Source organism: Catharus ustulatus, chromosome 6, assembly GCF_009819885.2.
Source record: "Catharus ustulatus isolate bCatUst1 chromosome 6, bCatUst1.pri.v2, whole genome shotgun sequence".
Lineage (NCBI taxonomy): Eukaryota > Metazoa > Chordata > Aves > Passeriformes > Turdidae > Catharus > Catharus ustulatus.
In genome coordinates this window covers 21,264,231-21,285,805 of record NC_046226.1, presented here as the reverse complement: position 1 = coordinate 21,285,805, position 21,575 = coordinate 21,264,231, and the positions used below count along the sequence as shown (strand labels likewise).

The 21,575-nt window shown below is 36.7% G+C and overlaps 1 protein-coding gene across 32 annotated transcripts in view; it reads left to right on the top strand.

The window, feature by feature from the left end:
• The window catches only part of NRXN3 (neurexin 3), a 967,067-nt gene extending 946,641 nt beyond the window's left edge, over positions 1 to 20,426 (top strand). For 14 of the 32 annotated variants that reach the window (XM_033061705.1, XM_033061707.1, XM_033061704.1 and 11 more), the window contains one exon: positions 16,823 to 20,426. In XM_033061705.1, coding sequence (XP_032917596.1) covers positions 16,823 to 17,748 — 926 coding nt within the window. In that variant the 3' untranslated portion in view covers positions 17,749 to 20,426. Of the gene's footprint in view, positions 1 to 9,176; positions 9,377 to 16,822 lie in introns of those variants that run through there. The other 18 variants (XM_033061720.1, XM_042779349.1, XM_033061722.1 and 15 more) reach the window with 3 other exon arrangements.
• Positions 20,427 to 21,575: the final 1,149 nt, after the last annotated feature.

Here is a 21,575-nt window from a genome sequence, read left to right as displayed (position 1 = left end):
CTATGCTCCCCACCTATGAAGACAGTGCACATACAGCTGTCATCTTATCTCAAAGCTTAGTGCTTCTGTGCTGAATTCTGCTCTTTGTAGCTGTGTGTTTGAATTGCCACTTGCTTCCCTTTCTCAGTATTTTTCAGCTGAGGTTACCACTACCAAATTACCAGATAATGAAATAAGACAATAATAAGGAATTGTGATGGAGCTGTAAGACAGCAATAGCAACTTATAATTTGGCTTTCTGGCATGCTTCCATTTTGATGAATAATTCATTGCCTTGGAAGATTGTGAAAAGAAGCCACTTTGCATTAAACACTTAAATTTCCCATGAAAGACTAGCAAGAATTGTTTAGGCACTGGAAATAACAGGCAAATCTGCCAGTTCTTCTTCAGTATAATGTTGGTCCATGTGTCTGTTCTCATTTAATGTCCTTTGCAGAGGGCAAGCAACAGGCTCAGGGGTCTATAATGAGCCTTTTGAAGGTGAAACGTTTCTTCTAACTTCAAAACAGTGCTGTTCATTAATACCCTAATAAGGCAGTAAATCACAGGGCAATAAGCTTAGGATTTGAACACCTTTTTGTCTCATTCACAAAGTTCAAAGCTGCAAGTTTGCCAATAGCAGAATTGCTCAAATAAAGTGTTTGTTCTATTAACATAATGTTTCCAGCTCCATCTCTTTTTTGATTGTGGTTAAGACCATCAATTAGACTAAGAATATGAATAGAAATAATGAATTCATCAGGAAAATAATTCTGCATGAGAAAATTTTGTGGCTCATACAGATAAAGGAAATTAGAGTCTATGAGAAAGTAATAGACTTTCCTATTAAAATCTAACCATACAATGTCTTACTTCATAGCAGAGGAAAGCCTAATATGATAAGATTTTTTTAGCTTCTTTTAATTAACTTTCCATCCTATTAGACTTGATCTGCAGTTAACTTTCATTTCACAGGTATTCATGATTTTTATGCTCCTGAGAATTACTAAACCATGAAGCTCAGACATGATAGTTAATAACTATGCAGTCATTTCTCAGTTGATTTTCTAAAAATGACCCTGAAATTTAAATGTAAATACTTCAGGTAATACAGTAAGCAATAATATGGAAAACATATTCGAATGTATGACTATATATCCCTTTAAATAGTGATTGCACAGCAATCTGACCTATCTTGGTCAATGAATATTGTTAGTTTCAAAAAAAAACGCAACAAAACATACCATATCTCCACATCCCCCCCACCCCCCTTCTCCATCCATTTTGAAAAGTTGTGCTTCAACTTCTCTAACAAAGAAAAATTTTAGGGATAGTGGGATATACATTGTCTTATCATGGTGTGAAGATTAGGAAGAAAGAATGACAAGGCTTTCCAGCTAACAAATGAGGTAAGCAGATTAATCAACAGCAAAAAGCAGTCTTTCTGAATTTTTGTTTAAAAAGTCTGTATGGAGCTTAAAAATTCTAGTGTCCATCTCCTCAGCTTTATTCATGGACATACTGGCTTTACTTGCAGTTCTGAAATAGATACAGTTATCATAGTACAGAATCATAAAATTGTTTGGATAGGGAGGGACCTCAAATATCTAATTCACCATGGGCAGGCATGCCTTCCACTAAACCAGGCTGTTCAGGGCTACATCCAACTTGGCATTGAACTATTCCAGGGATGGGGCTTCTCTGAAAAATCTGTTCCAGTGCCTCACCACCATCACAGTAAAGAACTTCTTCCTAGAATCTAATTTAAATATACCTCGTTTCATTTTGGAGCTGTTGTCCTATCACTACACATCCTTATAAAAAGTCCCTCTCCAGCTTTCCTTTAGGTACTGAAAAAAGGTGCTGTAAGGTATCCCTGGAGCCTTCTCTTCTCCAGGCTGAACAGCCACAACTCTTTCAGCCTGTCTTCATAGGAAACAAGCTCCAGCTCTCAGCTCCATGACCATCCTCTGGACTTCCTTCAACAGATCCTTCTTATGCTGGAGGCCCCAGATACTAATATGATAAATACTGAAGTAAGTTAACTTTTGGAATGAGATCTGTTTCTCTTCTAATCCAATCTTTTATGAAAACAGAGCAAATACCCTTCCCAGCCACTTTCTTGCTGTAATGCAACCTCTGATAAACAGCTTAAAGCATTGGCTTCTGAATCACAGAATTTATTCCAGTCATTCATGATGTTGTAAAAGAGGATTCAAACTTGCCTGCAGCAGCCTTCCATTGCTGTAATCCTGAACTTTCAAAAGAAAATTTGCAAAACCAGCATCCTCTCTTTATGATTCTGCGCTTCATAGCTAGTATTAAACTTGCCTGTAAAAACAAACAAACAAGAAGTCCTGCCAAAAATCCATTCCCAAATGCCTGAGTCACAGCACCATCTCCTCTTGTCTTTTCTAAATGATAGACAGAACTAGCTCACATGTTGAAAGCTCCTATACAAAGGATTCCCCCTGCAGTGTTCAGAGCTAGATAGCTCACATGTTAGTTAGCTCTATTGTATGTCTGATGCAGTTACAAGTGCTGCCTAGTAGGAGAATTGACGTCAAAGCATGGATTAATAGGCATTTGCCATTCTGTCTCCAAACACCTCTGCTTGAGATCTCAAGGGGATTCTCGTGCTTTTGTACATTATTAAAATCAAAAGGAAGAAGCATCTTACATTGTCTGAAGGGGTGTGACAGAACAACACCTAACATACTGCTCAAAAGCTTGGCACTGCATTTTTCCTTTCCAGAGAAAGAATTGGGGTTCTATTTATTTATATTTACAGATTATCAGAGTTTCTATCTATGATTTTCTACCACTTCCCAGTGGTAATTATGTAGAACCTGTCAGCAGTCTACTTGTTAGTGAATTTCTCATCAGTAACAGTCTCTTTTATAGTATTTTTCCTTTACAGATAACTGAGGATTAAAGCCTTAGTGTATGCAACATCTCATAGTGTATGGCAACTCATTTTACTGATGGAGAATTTGGCCTAGCCTTTTAGGATGACTCTGGGGCAGTCCTTGTATTAATTCTTTTTTGGTTTTTTTTTGTCTGAAGAGGAGACTGAAGTCCCATAGTCCTAGGACTCAGTTCTGGACTTCCAAAGGCTTCTTGTAACATGAGGAAAATAACATTATGAGCAGGGCAATACTGCTTCCATCATTTGAAAGATGAACTTATTAATCTCTGATTTAGTGCAGTTTTTTAACATGTGCTTGAATAGGTCATTTCAATTCTTAACTCTTACACCCCAGTTACTCTAGGAGGGAACTTAAAATTTCTGAGAGTAGAATAAAACATGCCCTATAACAATCTCTATCATGCCCTGTGCTTAATAAAATAAATAAATTTTGGTATGAAGGCGCAGGTAAATTAGTGTTTTTCAAAACCTATTGGAATAAGCTTCTTCCCAGCCATCACACTGTAAATTCTCTTCACTCTACATTTTACAAAGAACTAGTGGTCACAATACTGAAAAGACATAATTCATTATTTCTTCTCAGTAATTGCACTATTTAGCTTGATATAATTGCCAAGGAAATTGTCTATTGTTGTTAGTTGGAATTCATCACCGTTTGTATAGTCCAATTTACACGTTAACACCCCTCAGGCTCTTTTCTGCTGGGCAGCTTTCCAGTCACTTTCCATCCTGTAGCACTGCCTGGGGTTGTTGTGACCCAAGTGCAGAGCCCAGCACTTGGCCTTGTTGAACCTCATATAGTTTATCTCAGCCCGTTGATCCAACCTGTCCCACAGTGTATGACTTCTTAGGATACTGCTACTGAGGAGATATGCAGAAGTCATGAAGCACTGGCATTTGGAAAACCTGATGACATGTATTTTTACCTGCTTCATAATTCTATAGTGAAAAAAGGAGGAGACACTAATATAGCCTTGCTCATTTTTCTTTGTGGATTAGCAGAAAATTATGTACATTTTAGTATTACATAAATATGCTGAAAACTTTTGCTGCATGTGTTTAGACATAGCAAAGATAGACCTTCCTGCTCAAATTATTGAATGACACACTGCTAAACAGTTGAGTTTGTCAGTATAAGAATCTGGGTTTTGGTTGCAAAACCCTTTCAGAAAGACTTCTTTCTATTTAACTGACTTCTAGGATTAAATAAGTTTGGCTTTACATTAAAAAAAAAAAAAAAAAAAAAGAAGCCTTAGCTGGCTGCTGGCTGACTACAAATATCAGTCTTCAGTCCTTCAAAACAACCCACATCAGATCTTTCTTCCCAGAGAAAGAGACATTTTAGAGATGCAGGGGAAAAATGCTTTCAGGCCAGTGATATTGGTTGGGTCGCTTAGCACTGGAAACATCAAATACTCTTTGATTTGGAGGACTGTGAAAAGATAATAAGCTTATGGCAAACACCTGAAAAATTCTTTACTGCTGTGGTAGTTTAGCTCTATGATTACCTTAGCTCTCAGAGCAATAAATGTTCTTTCATTTCTGGTGATAGTTTTTAGCTCATTGCTATAAAGAAGCCCTGCTAATTAACTATTACATACAAACCCAAACAGAACAGCATGTGGGACTTTGCCAGTCATTCTAATATATATATTCTTACTATGGATTGCTTTTTATTTCTAAGCTTCAGACATGCCCGTGGGCTTAGAATGAGAGAGCTTTTTACCAGTATAAACAGCTGGTGCAAGGGAAGTGATATAACTAATTTATATTCTTAGGCTCTTCCTATCTCTGTGTTTTGTAGTGGACCAGATAATTCAATACATTTCTCTTGCAGCTTAAATTAGTGCAGATAGCTGATGGTAATCACAGGAACAGATTTTTATTCTTAGCTGGGTGTAGGGAAGAGGGTTTTCTTTGAAAACTAGTATTTAGTCCTATTAATCTATAAGCTATTTGTAACTCGTGGTATGCTAAGCATTGGTTTGGCTGGATGTCTGAAGAGCACTATGAAAGGTTAAAAGCATGCAGGAATGAACACGTTGTTTTGGGAGCTAGCACAAGCAGGAAGAGCCAGAGTTGTGTTGCAGTGGACAGAAGTCAATGTGGGATTCAGTGTGTTAGGGAAAAGAGAAACTGATAGGTTTAATGGAGCGCAAGGACATGAAGCTGTGTCAGGGGAGGTTTAGGTTGGATTTGAGAAGAAGGTTTTTCACCCAAAGGGTGGTTGGGCACTAGAACATGGTCCCCAGGGAAGTGGTCACAGCACCAAGCCTGCCAGAGGTCAGGTGTTTATACAAAGCTCTTGGGTGCATGGTGGAACTCATCTTGGGAAAGGTGCTGTGCAGGGCCACGACTTGGACTCATAATCTTAGTGGGTCCCTTTCAACTCAGCATATTCTGTGATTCTGTAATTCTGTGGTTCTGTAATTCTGTGATTCTGTGACTAGAGTGGTAAAAGACATGGAAGTTCCAGAGGGTAGCATGAACCTGGGTACAGTAATGTAGCTCTAGATCCTAATTGACCATCCATCTTTCATATTACTGTTTAACACAGAGAGAGAGAGAGAGAGAGAGAGAGAGAAATGTGCATTGCCTTCAATTCTTTCATTTCTCTTTAAAATGCAACTTGAAAACAAAAAATAGTATAATAAAACTTTATCATTGAAGTCACTGAACAAGGGGCTGTTTGTATAATTGTTTCCCTGTTGATATATGGATTATTTCATTTGAAAATACTGGCTATCAGCTTGATCCTTCAAGCGAGAAACTTGCAAGCTTTGATAATACAGATGTTTATACTCCCAGTCCTCTGATCTACTTTGATTTTTTGAAAATAAAAAAAAAAAAGCTTCACCAGTTATGCTTTTTAGTCTTTGTTTTTTTCTGAGGAATAATTTGCTAAGTGTTCAGTAATAAAATAGCATCTTGTAGCTTCATGTGGAAGCATTTAGGACCCAATTTTCAAATTAGGACATCTAGTTTTGACTGTTAACAGCCAGGATTTTCTCAAAGACTGAAGAAGGTTTTCTGAGCCTCAACAGAAATTTTTGAACCCAGATTTTCCGAAGAGCTCTACTTCTATTCAAGCCTCTGTATTGACCAAATAAAAAAATTGCTTGGCACCTTTCAAATCCTCTTGTAAGGCTAACCTCAAGATTTCCTTTACAAAATCTTGTCATCTCTTTAAGTGTTTCTGGCTCCAGTTGTGGTTCTCTCTTTCTCTTTTGATCTTTCAGGCAGTAAAAGGCTTTTCCAGACCCTCATGCAATGAGTTAGGCATTTATCATCAAATAGGGCATAGTATTTTCTGGAGAGGCCTGACATAGATTGCACAGTTGGCAACCAGACTCATGCCTTACAGTCTGTTTTGCATCAAAGAGAAGGCACTCAGTTCTAATGTGCTGAAGGGGGATATTTCACTGCTCTGAAAATCCAGCTGCAAGTCATGACAAATACTGATTAAAATTCAAAGCTTAAATGCCTCTTTGTGAAACTCCCTAAGTACAATTAAACCAGAGGCTCAGAATCCTGGTGGGGAGTGATGTCCAGGGACACTATCCTTGTAACCTTGCCAAAAAAAAATCTCCACTGTGGTCTGAAAAGGCCTCACTTCTGTAATTGTTTTTTTCATATTCCTAACCAAATTTTTCTAATCCACAAACTAATCCCCACATTTTCCTATGTTGATCAATATTTTGCTTCCTCTAACCTGCATGTTTTGTCCTTGATGAGATAACCCTGACCAGGTTTCCTCTTCTGTGGTTTAACTTCTCCCCTTCCTAACATGTTTACCAAAGGGATGTAGGAGATAGGTCCAGTGCAGCCTCCCAGCATAGGCATGGTACATTCCAGCTGCAGCTGCACTGTGCTGTTAGTCAGTGCAACCTCATCACTTCTGCAGTAGAGCTCTTATATAACTTATATAACTTATGTAAGTGTCAGAACTGGACACTTTTCAGTAATACATCTAAAATCAACCCAGGCTATTTAATTTTTGTGGGGTTTATACTTATGTAATATTCCCCAGAACTAACTCTGATCTATCAGTGGCTTTAGAGGTGCTATTGCTCCTCATGTTAATAAATACCAAAAGATCCTACCTGTTTGTTATCCTATTTGCATTAAGTACCCTTGCCACATCCACAGGGAGGATATCCCCATTATTCCCAGAAATTCAATGTCAAGATAGCTCCCACTTCAACTGATTGGTGGTAGCATAGCCTTATGATGGCTTATGGAATGATCTTGCTGACATTCCTGACGGAAAGCTAAGGTGTATACAGTGCTTACAGCCTGATTTTCCCACCTCCTGAAGAGATTCATCTTAGGCAGGGTCCAGAGCTTTATATGTAATTTTGTGGTCTTTTAAAACACTAAACAAAACAGTTTGTTTGTCTGGGGTCCTGAGTTCCTTCCTGGAAGGACTCTGATGTCTGGGTGATGGTTTTTATACAAGAAAAATTCAGGCTTCATATGTTTCATTAAGGAATTCAGAGGAAGCTGAGGACCCCTCTCAGACATATAGTATCTGGGATGCAGTTTTAGGAAAGAACCAATTAGTAATATCTCCCAGAACTTTTAATACTTTTATGTCATAGGAGAAAGTAGTCTCTGTCTTAATGCTCGCAGTGGCAACATTTTCTGCCACTAGACAGAAAAATAGATGCCACTGATTTCAGGTGTGCCTTGAAGAGTTACAGTCAGAACAAGGGATGGAGTCTGGTGTTTTGAGTGGAGTCAAATAGGTCATAGACGGGTGAAAAGTATATCCTAGCATAGCTTATAATTTCTCCTCACCCTTTCCCCCTTCTGACCTCCCCCAAAAATGCAGAGATCCTGCTGGAATGTGCTTTGCCCTTTCTGGAGAGGCATGGATGGTACAGCCCTTGTCCACCCCTTCCCTTCTGCCTGCCCGCCCCCCAAATCCTTGCTTGCTCTTCTGTTTTTCTACTTTCCCTAAATGCAACTTACTTTAAGCATGCATTATTATTAACATCCTACAGTAAAATTAAGCTATTATATAACCCATTTGTCGATCTCAGCCAATTTCTTCTATCTTTTTCTATGTCTATTTATGACGTACATCCAGACTGCACGTCTTTTTTTTTTTCCTCTCCATGTTTATTTTAAAAATAAGTGATGAAAAAAAAAGATGTATTAAAAAAAAAAGCAACACTCAAGGATGGTGGGGTTTTTGGCCAACAATTGAAAACATATTTGAATGAGAGGGGGACGGAAGGAAAGATAATCCAATCATTTTAAAAAATAATTCAAATTACGAAAGTGTCCCTAGACTGCTTTGTCTGTTCCTTTCAATGTGTGCATCTGGTTTGTCCATCTTTGAAAGTGTGTGGAATAATTTTTTCTTTAAAAATAAAATTTTGAAATCCAGCAATTGTTCTTATCTCCCTTCTTCCTGGGAACAAAGTTCTCTTTTTCATTTTTTGCTTTTTTTTTTAGTATATCTCTACATAGTTATATTTTGATGTATTTCTTTTCAATGGTTGAATTTCTATCTTAGATTTGGTTTGTTCCAATCTAATAATGAAAAAAAAAACAAAACAAAAGAGTTATGAATTGTTTTCTGCAATTTTTTCCCCTCTATTTCTGTCTTTAAATAAGGAACTACTTCACTGGCAGAATCCTACAGCTGTATTTTTGAGATTCTTCAGGGAATCTGAATGTAAAAGCAGTCTAATTTGACAGTGGGAATGGGCTGGGCAAACACAATCTTTACATTTGAAACAGTACATTTGATGTACTCAAGAAATGATTGTCTCAAATTGCTGAGAATACTGATGCCAATCTGATGAACTTCAGAAAAGATGATTCTTAGAACAAGAAGGCTGTGGGCAGCTACAGATGAAGTTGTTCTAATTTCAGTGCATAAAACTAGTTTCCTTGGTTTTTTTGTTTTACTCTCTGGTTATTATTATTACTATTATTATTATTATTATTATTATTATTATTATTATTATTATTATTATTATTATTATTATTATTATTATTATTATTATTATTAGTTTATGTATTTTTACTGCTATTTTTAGTAGGGAAAAGTCTTAACTGTTTTTATAATTTGAGAACCTTTAATGAAAATGTAAATATTAATACTATAATTATTAATTTTTTGTAACTTGCATGTTGAAGAAGTTGCAGCTTAGGGTTTGTGAGATTGTCAATGTTAGAGTTCTGTTCTTTCTTTTTGTTGATGGGCATGAATATGCTCATTTGTTTTTGTATATTGCCCATCCCTTCCTTACAGCCAGAAGCTCTAATGCTGCTAGATCACTCCGTACCGCCCTTACATGGACATGGCAACTGACTTACACATTCACTCCCATCATCTTCATCTCCTGTGTAGTACACTCATAGATTTTTACACTCCCACTCCATCCACCCTAAGCATTTTTTCTTCCCATAAGTTCCCCTTCACCACCCCTTTCTTTAGCATTGTTAAAATTTTATGTGCAGTCATCCATTCCTTAAAACACACACACACAAAAATTATAGAAAAAAAGAAAATGTTTAAAAAAATATATATCAAATTGACCAAAAAGGCAAAAAAGCAACAAACTTTGCTTTTCAAAAAACATTATATGTGTAGATATGCAAACAAGCAAAAGTAAATTCAATAAATTGTACAGGATTTTTCAACTGCAATATGCTAACAACTTTACATAAGATAAAAAATACAACCAAAAACAGCAGAAAAAAAAAAAAGTTCAAATTTGTTAAGGTGCAAGATTTTTTTCTTTTCATGTTATGTGGTGTGGATGTATGTGTTGTTGCCTCCCTGTATCGCCCTTTGTTGTAAAACAAATATATTTAAAACAAAATAATAAACATTTTGCTAAAAAAGTTTTTAAGAAACAACAGCAAAAAAAGCAAGTTACAAGAATGTGGCAATGCTTCTTGTCCAAGAGCATTCTTACACAACTTTCTTTTGTAAATTTTTCCTTTCATGCCAAAAAACATGCGGGCAATTTGTTGATGTAAGTTGACTGTTATGAAATCAATGTGGTATGCTTTCTAAATATTTTTATTTATTTTTTTTTGTTACCTTTTTTAAAAGGAAATAATGTTTTTGATTTTCATAAGTTTTTTTCAGTTCTCATAGGTTTTGATCTTTCTTTTGCTGATTAAGTGAATTACTTGTTCTGTTTTTTCCTTTCTCTGACCTTATTGCTGTGGCATTTTTATTTTCTTGTGTATAGTTTTGTTTTAGGAATATATATGAGTTTTTTTATTTCTAATGAATTTTTATTTGACTTTATGTTATGTGCTCTTTGTATATTGTCAATTGCCATATTGTACTGTGCATAGGATGGGGTGAAGGAGTCTGAGGCAGTTTGGTTCTGTTCTTTTTCAGTCCCACTCTTTCCCTTTCCCCACACAAATCACCAGTAATTTTGCTTCTTTTCATGCTACTTAAATTGTATTTAACCTGGTGGTGTAAGCCTTCATATAAAGTCAAAATTCATGGGGCTTCCTTAGAATTTTGGTAGTTTTCTGGGTTTTCCTACTGCAGCTGTACACCACTCTTACTTTATTCCCATGAAAGGATTTTATTTCTATCAAATTTTTTCATTGCTGATTATGTGCCTGAAGTCCAATCTAAATGATACTCTCAAGTGAACTCTTACCAGGTTGGTGCACCTACCATATTACTATTAGTATCAGCCTTGATAGCATCATGAAGAAATTATGCTGACAGATCCTGAACCTCTAAAATTTCCTTACTACAAAAGAAGTTTGCATTATTTTCTTCAAAAAGCATGACTGAAAGTAAGAGAAAGCTGTAGTTCTTTATAAGTACGTATGTTTTCACCATTTCTGCATAGTAATGCTGTGCTCAGTAGGTATGTTAGGTTCATCAAGTCCCTGAGACAACTGATAGTGAAAATACAACAAATAATTATACTGAATAGGAAGCTGTCACCACATAATCATAAAAGTTTGACATAATGGTGGGAGATAGAAGAGGGCATGCCTCAATTGGTTCAGAAAAGCTCAGTGCCTGAGGACCAAAACACTTGATTTTGCTCTAGAATTTTGCTGCTGGACATGATGTCAGGACCTCTCTGGAAGGTTCTGTTTCACTGAAACTCCACAACAGTCACCAATAATTTACATCAGTAACAGACAGCCCAGCATTAACTTGGGATTTATGACCTCTCAAACTCGGTGCCTTCCTTTTGCTCATGAGCCATCTGTGGGAAGCACTGCATTTCCTGATGTCTTTTAAAATAGTTGGAGAGAGGGGTTTAGGAAGTGCTTTTCAACCAACTCCACCTGAAATCCAGTTTTATCGAATCACTTTGAGGACTATATAGTCTCTGAAATGAAAAGGAGATATCTGAGATAAAGAGTTGCAGTGTTCTATTGTGGAAATAATGTTTTTCTCTCTACTACTCTCTGTCAATTGCACTTAATTTAGACTGCAAGAGTAGAAAATACTGAGAATGTTCATATACTAGGTTTTATGTTAGCATCATCTTTCCTTTGAATCAGAAACTATATTCTGAATAATTTCCTCTTTTTATCCTCAGAGGACTCAAAGCAGAATTAACTAAATACCGTTAGACTGAAATTTATGAACTCAGTGTTTTAATAAGGAATTATTGAGCTGATACAGAGGAGGAAAAGGTAAGGAATTATTTCTCTGGAAAGTATTTAATATTAAAAATGGAGTCAGACTTCAGAGGAACATCAGAAAAATAGAATGAAAATTGCAAACTTTGGTTGCAGAATTTCAACTACCTGCAGGAGTGGATGAATTGTGCAGCCTTTATGGATGACATTTTAAAGCTTCTTGGTTGCAGCTGGAAAAGAGAGAGACAATAAGGTGTGTTCCTTATCATCATCAGGAGAAGATGAATTTTTCAGGCTTTCTTTTTGTGTGCCTTTTGTCCTGTATCAGTTTGATGCCTGAAACTCCACTGAAGTAGTTGTGGCTCTAAAGATGAAAACCAGCAGCTGCTGCAGTTTTCCATGTTGTTTTATTTATCGTATTTTTGGTGCCCTCTGCATTCCTGGCTTGCCCACACCATCCTCACAGTTCATAAGACTTCTATTAAATTTTAAACACTCTGTCTTTTCCAGTGGCAGAGGACTCTGACTGGAGCTCTACTCCAGAGATATGAATTATATATCTATAAATATGCTCATAAAGCAAAAAGCAGGGCAGCTCCAAGGCTTAAATAGACCTTTTATATCCCCAGTGCTCTTGCTAGTTTAAAGAGAAGCACAACTCCATGAAAGTAGTGTATGTGCTAGATTAAAAGGCTAATTTTTAATTAATATATGCACACTTTCTGGGATGAGGCCAAGCTGGGCTCTTTGGTATAAGATTTCCAGCTCTCAGAGCTCCTTCCAGTTTGGTGTTAAGTTTTTTGAGGTTTGGGTTTTTGGGGTTTTTTTATCTACACTGTTGATGAGTAAATAAGTTTTGCATCTGTGTCACTGCAGAGAAAACAATTTTACCTGTTTCTCTTTTTTTTTAAGTTCATTGGCACTGTGTTGTCAAGAGGAACTATTTAAAAAACATATTTCTATTCAAGAAAATAAATCTGGAAAATCATTGTGAAATTCACAAGCAGAATCTAAGTCTTACATGAATATTTGTTTGAAAACCTTGGCCCAAAACAGGTTGCAGCCTTGCTTTTCTTTTTTTTTTTTTTCTCCACAGAGTAGAGCAATTTGGAAATTGAACCTGTAAGTTTTATGCAAGACTGCAAAGCATTAATTTTGCAATTGAAAAATGGTTAGACATTGTGAGGAGAAAAGAAAACTTGACAAATATAAAAGCTTTCTCAAACATATTTCCCTTCATGTAAGGTTTTTCAGGGACTCCTCTTTAGCTTTTTCTAGAGGCCTAAATCTATAAAACATTTGCCTTCCACAGCAAACCATCCAGGATCTAAATCTTGCATAAGATATTCCTGACAACCAAGTGGCTGATTTTTTTTCTTTAAATCTTTCTGTGTTTACCTTTAAACTGATGTAGGGTCTGGGCAAGAGGCAACACTACTCCACCATCGAAGGACCACTGGCTCCAGGCAGCTTCCTGTACCCTCAGCCATTTTTCTGTGAAAGATGCTTTCCCCTACACACACACTCATTATCTGCTGGTCATCAGACTCCCTCTCACATCTCTTACGTGTAGAAATGTAGAACCCCTTACAGAGCTGTTTGCAGGTATGAGATGAAAGTTTGCACTTGCTCCATGGATATTGGTGATCATATTTCTCACCCGTTCCTGGGAGCTTTTCAGGATTTACATTCCCTGTTATCCTTAAATAACACATTTCTCTTAGACTGAGTGGCATTTTTATCATGCCATTTTTAAGGATGTTTTTATTCCTCTATAAATCACATATTCCAAGAAGTATTCATTGTGCTTGCATCCTGTTAGACCTACAGCTTCAAGTTTGCTGTGAGTTTTGCATAGATGCCTAACAATGCAATAAAAGAGAAGTGTAGAATGCTTTTTCTGACTTAGTGTCACACAGCTTTATTTGGTTTCAGTTCTTTCTATTACAGACAATAAAAACAATTAAAAATCAAACCACCCTTGCATCTTCCTGATACCCCACAAAAGTAAGTGTAACAAATTAACTCCTTGATGAATAATTGATTCCTAATGAAGGACCTTAAACAGTCTCTTAATTTCTTGAGTATGCAAGTAACCATAGTGTGGATCATTGGACAATTTGGAATAAAAATTAGTGATGAGATTAAATAATTGTATCCAAATTAATCCAGTGCAGTATGTAGCATGCAATATGAAAGCTATTTCTCTCTTCACATACACAGAGAGATTAAAGCTTTGTAAAACTTAGTCCTGACTTTGTCTTATTGCCTTCCATCCAACAGTCTTGCTGGCATCGAAAAGCTCCATTATTTTATCCATCACTTAAGTAAAGCCCCACTTATCTTAGCAAGTTTATCAATTTTACTTAATATTTCAAGACAGCTGTAAGTACTTTTATATTCCAGTAGTCTTGATCATTATCTCAAGTCCTCGAAAGCAACAAAAAGTATATAACTATGACCTGGTTTTAGATGCAAAGGTCACTGGGGCAAAAGGAAGGCCTTCATATTAAATGTAAGATATGTGTGATTCCTTCCAGAAAATTAATCATTAACAGGACCAGAATAACTTCTCTTTGGACAGAAACTACCCAAAATATTGCTCCAATGGGTGGCAGATCAACTACATACTGATGCTGTAGATCAGTATAATAGCTTTTAAGAACAAAGGCACTTCAAGACTCCAGATGAGCAATTAAAAGCTGACAAACTTTTTTTTTCCAGGTGAGCGTCACAGATAATGAATGAAAATCACAGATGAGTATTGCAATTGAACAGCAAAACACTGATCTTAAAAAACTATTTAAGGGAGCATTATCTATCCCTGACTTTCTGGAACTTAAATTCCAGACTCATGCAATTTGATGAAATCCTCACTTAAATACTGTTATTTTTATTCATTTTTTTACCCGGCTTACAGATGATCTTTTCCCCCTAAGGCATACTCCAAGTTCATCCTGACACCACCTGTTTGCATAGATTATAGATGCTCTGCTCAAGCCATGGATAGACCTTCTGGACATACATAAATCATATTACATGCTCTAGTTTCTACATTGCTAAGAAAACAGCTCAGATGCATAAGCACAAAATGCAGTGTAGCCATTTGGCAGACTACACTTTAGGCTTTTTTACATAATTTTTTTGAAAGCATGTAGTTTGGAGACATTGATACTTATTTCTTCATTCTCTCTGCAGTAACAAAATAGATATATGAACATACTGAGGAAGCTCAGAAAAACTAAACAATATGTTCAAATTGGCCCTTTGTATCTTAACTTAAAACTAGCTTTGCATGAAAATAGGCTAAATACTGCATTTCTTATTTTGGCATAATTTCTACCCTGGTACCTCTGAGAGAATTCCCACTGTTTCAATTGATTAAACTGTGTCACCACTTAGTTTCCCATTAAGGAAAAGAATAAGCCATATTGCTATTTCAGCTATCCAGATTTAATCAAACTGTTAAGTACCTTTTCCAGTATATTTCTATCTTCAATGTGTAATTTGTTCATATGTATTGCTCTTCAAATACATTTAGAAGGTATTTTAGACCATATTCCTTATAGATGTTCTGTGGACATTACTGGCACAATTCAATGGGAAACAAGTGTATGTAATATATAGAGTAGATTTGAGAGAGTAGAATTTTTGACCCTGATGTATTCAGCATTGTAATAATGCTAGACTGTTAATTAGCAGTTATTAATACAAAACTAAAACCCAGAATTCTTTATTTAGAAACTATAATTCCTTTTGTACATCCTCCTTAAGCAATGGTGAATATAAATCAAAATTTCCTGTGCATTAGGAATACTTCTTACTGAGTTTCACTCCTTTGAACAGATCTAGGTTATTCTCATGATGTCAGCTGAACAATTCAATTTATATTTTAAGCTGCTTACTTAAATGGCTTGGCAAAGAAAAATTACCCAAGGGAAAATTTATACACAAACTTTCAAAAACCATATAGTTCACTCTAAAAAAAATTGTTGATGACCTGTATATCATCAGCAGACTACATAATCAGAATTTAAAAATTAGATAAATTAATAAGATTTGGCACTTTATTTTAGTCCACAGTATAAAACAGTGGAGTGTTAACTACCATAGACTCAAAAGTAGAAGTGCAGTCACATTATAATATAGAGACAACACAGGGCTTTTACCCTAAAAGTAGCAATATTGCTGCTCAGAATCCAAATCATAGAAATGATGCACTGATTTTCTTGTTTCATTTGCAGCTTATATTGTTGTAAGGTTGTTGCATCTATAGCTTTATTGTTCTGCTTGAAGAGGAGACCATAAGTCCACCTTGTTTTCAGCTCTCTGTGGGCAGGTAACAGTCATGCTAGAAATCAGTAGAACTGATGTGAACTGTCTGCCTGTCAAGAAGTAACAAGGTGTGAAGACAACTTCTGCAGTACCATCCTGGGCTCAAGTGCTAACTTGGTTAATCAAGTCTTTATTCAGTTTTTTGTCAATCATAATAAAATCTATCTTAATTTTTAATCAAATTATAGTAAATGACTATCAAGAAGACTGGAAGATGAAGATAGCATGGCACTAGTAGCCCCTAAAGATTCAAGGAAAGGGACATTCCTAGTTTCAAACAGAATGCTAAAGAACAATTAAAAAGATATGAACTGTGAGTAGAGCTCTGTACCTTCCTGGACCCAGTAAGTACTTGGTTCTTATTTCATCCCTCAGTTTCATGAACCTTCCCACAATTTAAAAGCCAAACAATGATCAAGAAGAAATGGATGAATGGAAAGCACCTTAGGGGAAGGACTTATAGACTGCTACAGAGGGTGAGCATATTAGAATGTCAGAGAAAAAATACCACTGTTATTTTAAATGAAAATAATCAGAAGAGGAAAAAATGGCAAGATGAGTGAAGGAAAATACATCTAGGGGAACACTGGTCAATGACAGACTAAAGTAATTAATTTAGATAGTCTTCTAACCAAATACTTTAAAAAGATCACTACCAAAAATTGAAGACCACAGAGTCACTTGAGAGTATCTCCAAAAATCAAAAAATTTGAGTCTTCAAAAATTCAGGGTTTTCCACTGCACGTACCTAGCATAGATAGGAAACAGAGCATGCACTTTACCAATGTCCGAGCAGGGTGGAAGGGAACAATGAAAGATAGCCCCAGGAAATTATGTTGGTAGTGTAGATAGAGAGAGAAAGCTGATCCCTGACACCTTTACATAATGCCCAGACCCTCTCTCACCCTTAAGTGACCTGAGAATGGTGCATTGTGTCATTAAAATGTACTAATCTTCTTTTTTTTCTCTTTTCCATCCCAGGAGGTGAATTAGTTATCCCTCTACTTGTAGAAGACCCTTTAGATATCCCTCCTATTGCTACTCGTGCACCTTTCATTACACTTCCCCCTACCTTTCGCCCCCTCCTCACCATTATTGAGACCACCAAAGATTCCCTGTCCATGACCTCTGAGGCGGGGTTACCTTGCTTGTCGGACCAAGGCAGCGATGGTTGTGATGATGATGGCTTGGTGATATCTGGGTATGGCTCAGGGGAAACCTTTGACTCTAACCTACCCCCTACTGATGATGAAGATTTTTACACCACCTTCTCCTTGGTAACAGATAAGAGTCTTTCCACTTCCATCTTCGAAGGTGGCTACAAAGCACACGCACCCAAGTGGGAATCCAAGGACTTTAGACCTAACAAAGTCTCCGAAACTGGTAGGACTACTACCACGTCTTTGTCCCCTGAGCTGATCCGCTCCACAGCTTCGTCCTCGACTGTGATGGTTCCCAAATTGCCAGCCGGCAAAATGAATAACCGTGAGCTCAAACCCCAGCCTGACATAGTCTTGCTTCCGTTGCCCACTGCCTATGAGCTAGACAGCACAAAGCTGAAGAGCCCGCTAATCACTTCCCCCATGTTCCGTAATGTGCCCACAGCAAACCCCACGGAGCCGGGAATCAGACGGGTTCCGGGGGCCTCAGAGGTGGTCCGTGAGTCGAGCAGCACAACGGGGATGGTCGTCGGCATTGTGGCTGCTGCCGCCCTCTGCATCCTCATCCTCCTGTACGCCATGTACAAGTACAGGAACAGGGACGAGGGGTCCTATCAGGTGGACGAGACGCGGAACTACATCAGCAACTCAGCCCAGAGCAACGGCACGCTCGTGAAGGAGAAGCAGCAGAGCTCAAAGAGCGGCCACAAGAAGCAGAAAAACAAGGACAAAGAGTATTATGTGTAAAAAAGAATAATTATTTATATATAAATATATAAATACTTAATGAGATTTAACTGAGATATCAGAACCATTGCAGCAAACGAGATGATTGGGAGATATCGTTTGTGGGAAAAAGTATTGGGAAAAAATTTCAGCAGTGACTGTTAATGTCTAAGTCATCACTTGGAGTCAGCAAACTTTGCCCTAATGTATTATAAAGCACACTAAGCGTTCTGGAGATGGCGCGCACAGCTCTGCTCTGTTAGTGAACTTGGACATCTCCAAATCTCCTCCTCCGCTGAACTTTCTGCAAAGGTAGAAGACTTCATGGCTTACTTGTTTCATATCTCCAAGTGAGTCTTTAACAATGTTCGTGATCCTTGACTGTATCAATAATTTTTCAGTTTACTTATTTAAAAAAAAAAAAAAAAAAAAAAAACAAAAAAAGAAAAAAAGAAGGAAAAAATAAAAAAATACAAACATTATTAAAAACAAAGAAATATTGAGCAAACTGATCTGGCTGTGTCCAGCATACACATAATTTTTCGAGATTGGAGGAGGGGAATAAAAGATTTTGGAGATTGTTGGTTTTTTGGTTTGGTTTTGTTTTGTTTCTTGACTTGGTTTTTATTTGGTTTCTTTGGTTACCTTTGGGTGAGGGAGGGAAGAGTAGAGTGGAATGGTGTGGGGGGTTACCCAGGACAAGACTCGAGAAGAAATCTCGGAAAAAAAATTCATAATAAATAAAGAGAGACTATTACCATATACGAACTCAAAAGCTACCCATGGTGTTTACTCTGCATATCTGGTTGTATTGTCTCTAGAATCCGTCATCTTGTAGTTAAGTTGTTTGCTAACAACGCAGTGAAAGTGTCTGATGAGTGGTGCTGAGGAAAATTGTCATGGAAAGCTGGTTCTCTTAGATCTTGCTCCAGTATTTGCACTGAAGAACTGAAGAGTAGACGGGTTTGTTCTGATCAGCCACTGGCTTTGAGTATAGCACTCAATGTGCATTAGACAACCAAAGTATGGTTAACAAGATTCAGAGATTGAAAAAAGAATGCTTTAAAGTTATTAACCATTCTGAGCTGAACATACTGTGCAAAAATAAAGGAGCCTTCCTCTGGGTTCTGGTTCTGTGACATTGCAATGCATGCAAAAATTAATAATAAATCAGTTTAATAAAGAGATCAGAAAGACACCACTGGAGTTCAACGTGTGACATGACCAATAAATGTCAGAAAAGCTAAACACTCGTAAAAGAATGCAAATTAAATCTTTTTTTGGCATATAACTGTTTTACATATGTAATATTTTAATTTTGTAGCTTGACATTTCAGATCATCTCTGTCTTTCCATTTGCCCTATTCTCCCTTTTCCTTCTCTTTTATATAAAAGAAAATAAATAAAGCTGCTGTGACACACAAAAAATAAAAAAGAAAAATTAATTTAATAATATAATATATATATATACACACAGATATATTTATCATGGTATGTTTGATGGGACGGCTGGAACAGAAGTTCTGTTATGGTCTTAATGCAGAATGAGAATGTTCTTGAAGAACAGAGTAAAAAGAAACAGACAACAAAAGCAAACCTTAAAATGTGAAAGGGAGCGTGTGTTTTAGCTTTGTCACAGTTACCTGTGTCAAAAAAAAAATCTGAAATTTTGTTTACATATTTTACTACTATTTTTTTGCTAGTATAATTTCTATATGGATACCCTGATGGTGTATATACTGTTTTATGGTTAAATTGGGAATGTCTTATGTTTTATTTAACTTATTTAATTTGGTTGTTTGGTTTCTACATTTTCCCAGTTATTGTGAAAAGGATTATCTTACTGTACAGAACAATAGTGAGGTGGTTTGACGGCCATGCCTATCATGTGCAAAGAAGCAGATGAGGGAGAGAGACAGAGAGGGAAACAACAAAAACCAAGACAGGTTGAGAACCCTGGGATATCAGAAATGAAAACTTTTGCTGTATGCGGATGAAAACTAATCAGCTGTTTAGGTTTAGAAATCTACTCTTGCTGGTGTTTATAAGTCGCATGAATATTTGACTTTGAAGAAGTTTCATCAGATACACACACGCACATGGGAACTTATATTAAAAAAAACCAGTCTTCTCAAACACTTAGAGAAGATGCTTTCATGTTAACAAATATTTTCAGTGCGTGTATGTGTGCGTGTGTGTGGTGCGTGTGCGAGTGTGTGAGGTTGAGCTTTTTTCTTTTTTATTTTTTTATACTAAAAAGAAAAAATAAGACAGGTTTTAAAAAGGTATGAAAGCACGATTTTAGATGACTAAACTGGCCGAAACTATATAAAAGTTGATTATATCTTGATGTCTGTAAAAGATTGCTGTTCTTGGAGTCTTGGAGTCTTGTGAAATGATTTCCTGCTTTCTTTCTTCCTTTCCTTTTTGCTTTCCTTTTTTAAGTTAAAGGAAAAATATTTACACTTTCCTTTTTGTGTAAGTTTCTATTGGACAGTTTTTGGGAACATGTGCATTTCTGTATGTGGGCTACTACCATATCCCTGTTGCTTTATGGACAACCTGGAGAACTTTTATTTGAGTTATCGTGATGTTATTGCTTTTTTTTCCTTTCTTTATCTTCTTCTTTTTGATTCTTTTTCTTTTCTTAGTTGCATTTTGTTTAAAGATATGCTTAGCAATAAAATGTTCTTCCCGAAGCCCTGGATGTTGCTGCGTTTTTATTTCAAAAAGACTTCAGGGAAATTCCAGACCTTTAAAGGTGAAAATATTCTGTGATGTAAGTATTCCCCTTCCCACAGGAGTGTCTAGCCACCAAATTACAGAATCATGTTCATGTTTGCATTCGTCTGTTAGTCAAGTGAATCTTTTTTCTTTCCTTTGCAGGGATATAAATTATACTTGAGTCTGAAGTGTGTCTCATACCACTCCCACCACCTCAGTTGCATGGTTCTCTGTAATACGGGTTTCAGTTATCAGACAAAAGGCATGCCTAGGACATTGACTTAGTATGCCCTTTCTCATGTGCTCCTTTGAAGCGTGTAGCTCTTTCAATGATGTTTACAGGATTCTGGATTCATCTCTGGCCAGGAGTCTATGTAATGCGCTGCGCTGCAGCAGCTGAATTCTTTTGGGGATTTAGATAGCTCATTTGATGCAGAACAATGTTCACATCATTTTAGATGAGGTTCTAGCTTAGGTCCCCTGAATTTATCTATCACCTTCCATGTACTACCTAAGGAAAATAGTTTATATATTTTAGGTGCTAGGTGCTAGGGATCAGACTTGGTAGATGATCTGAGAGTTCACTTCTTTCCATTTAACCCCAACTATGGTACTGAATGTTCCTTGTCCTACTGAGCATTATAGTCTTGTTCTGGCCATCATGCAAAATTGCCAATATCCTGTCTTGTTTAGCAAGTTGTGTAGAATATCAGTTTACAGTAGTAGTGTGGGGTTTTGACAGATTCAAACTTCCCAAGCTATCTGCAAGGCTTTTTACTTGTTACAGGCATCTGGAGGTCAGGCAAATGAGTGTTTCACAGCCCTGTCATTTTCAACCAGGAATGACTTCACCTTTTTTCCCCTTAGGTGGAATCCATAGGTCTTTTGAGCAGTATTTTCCATAGGTTTCATTTACAACCAAATTCAGCTTAGAATAAAATGACTGTTCAGGTATTGTCTGTGATTTTCTACATTGTTTTTGTTCATATTTGCATATGCGAGAATATGTATGTGTACATACGTGTGAGGTTCTTTTACTGTTTTCAGTTCTTTTCTGAATCATGTTTTGACAAATTACAGATTTCCACTTGTACATCAAATCCATGGGTTCTGGTCTAATCTTC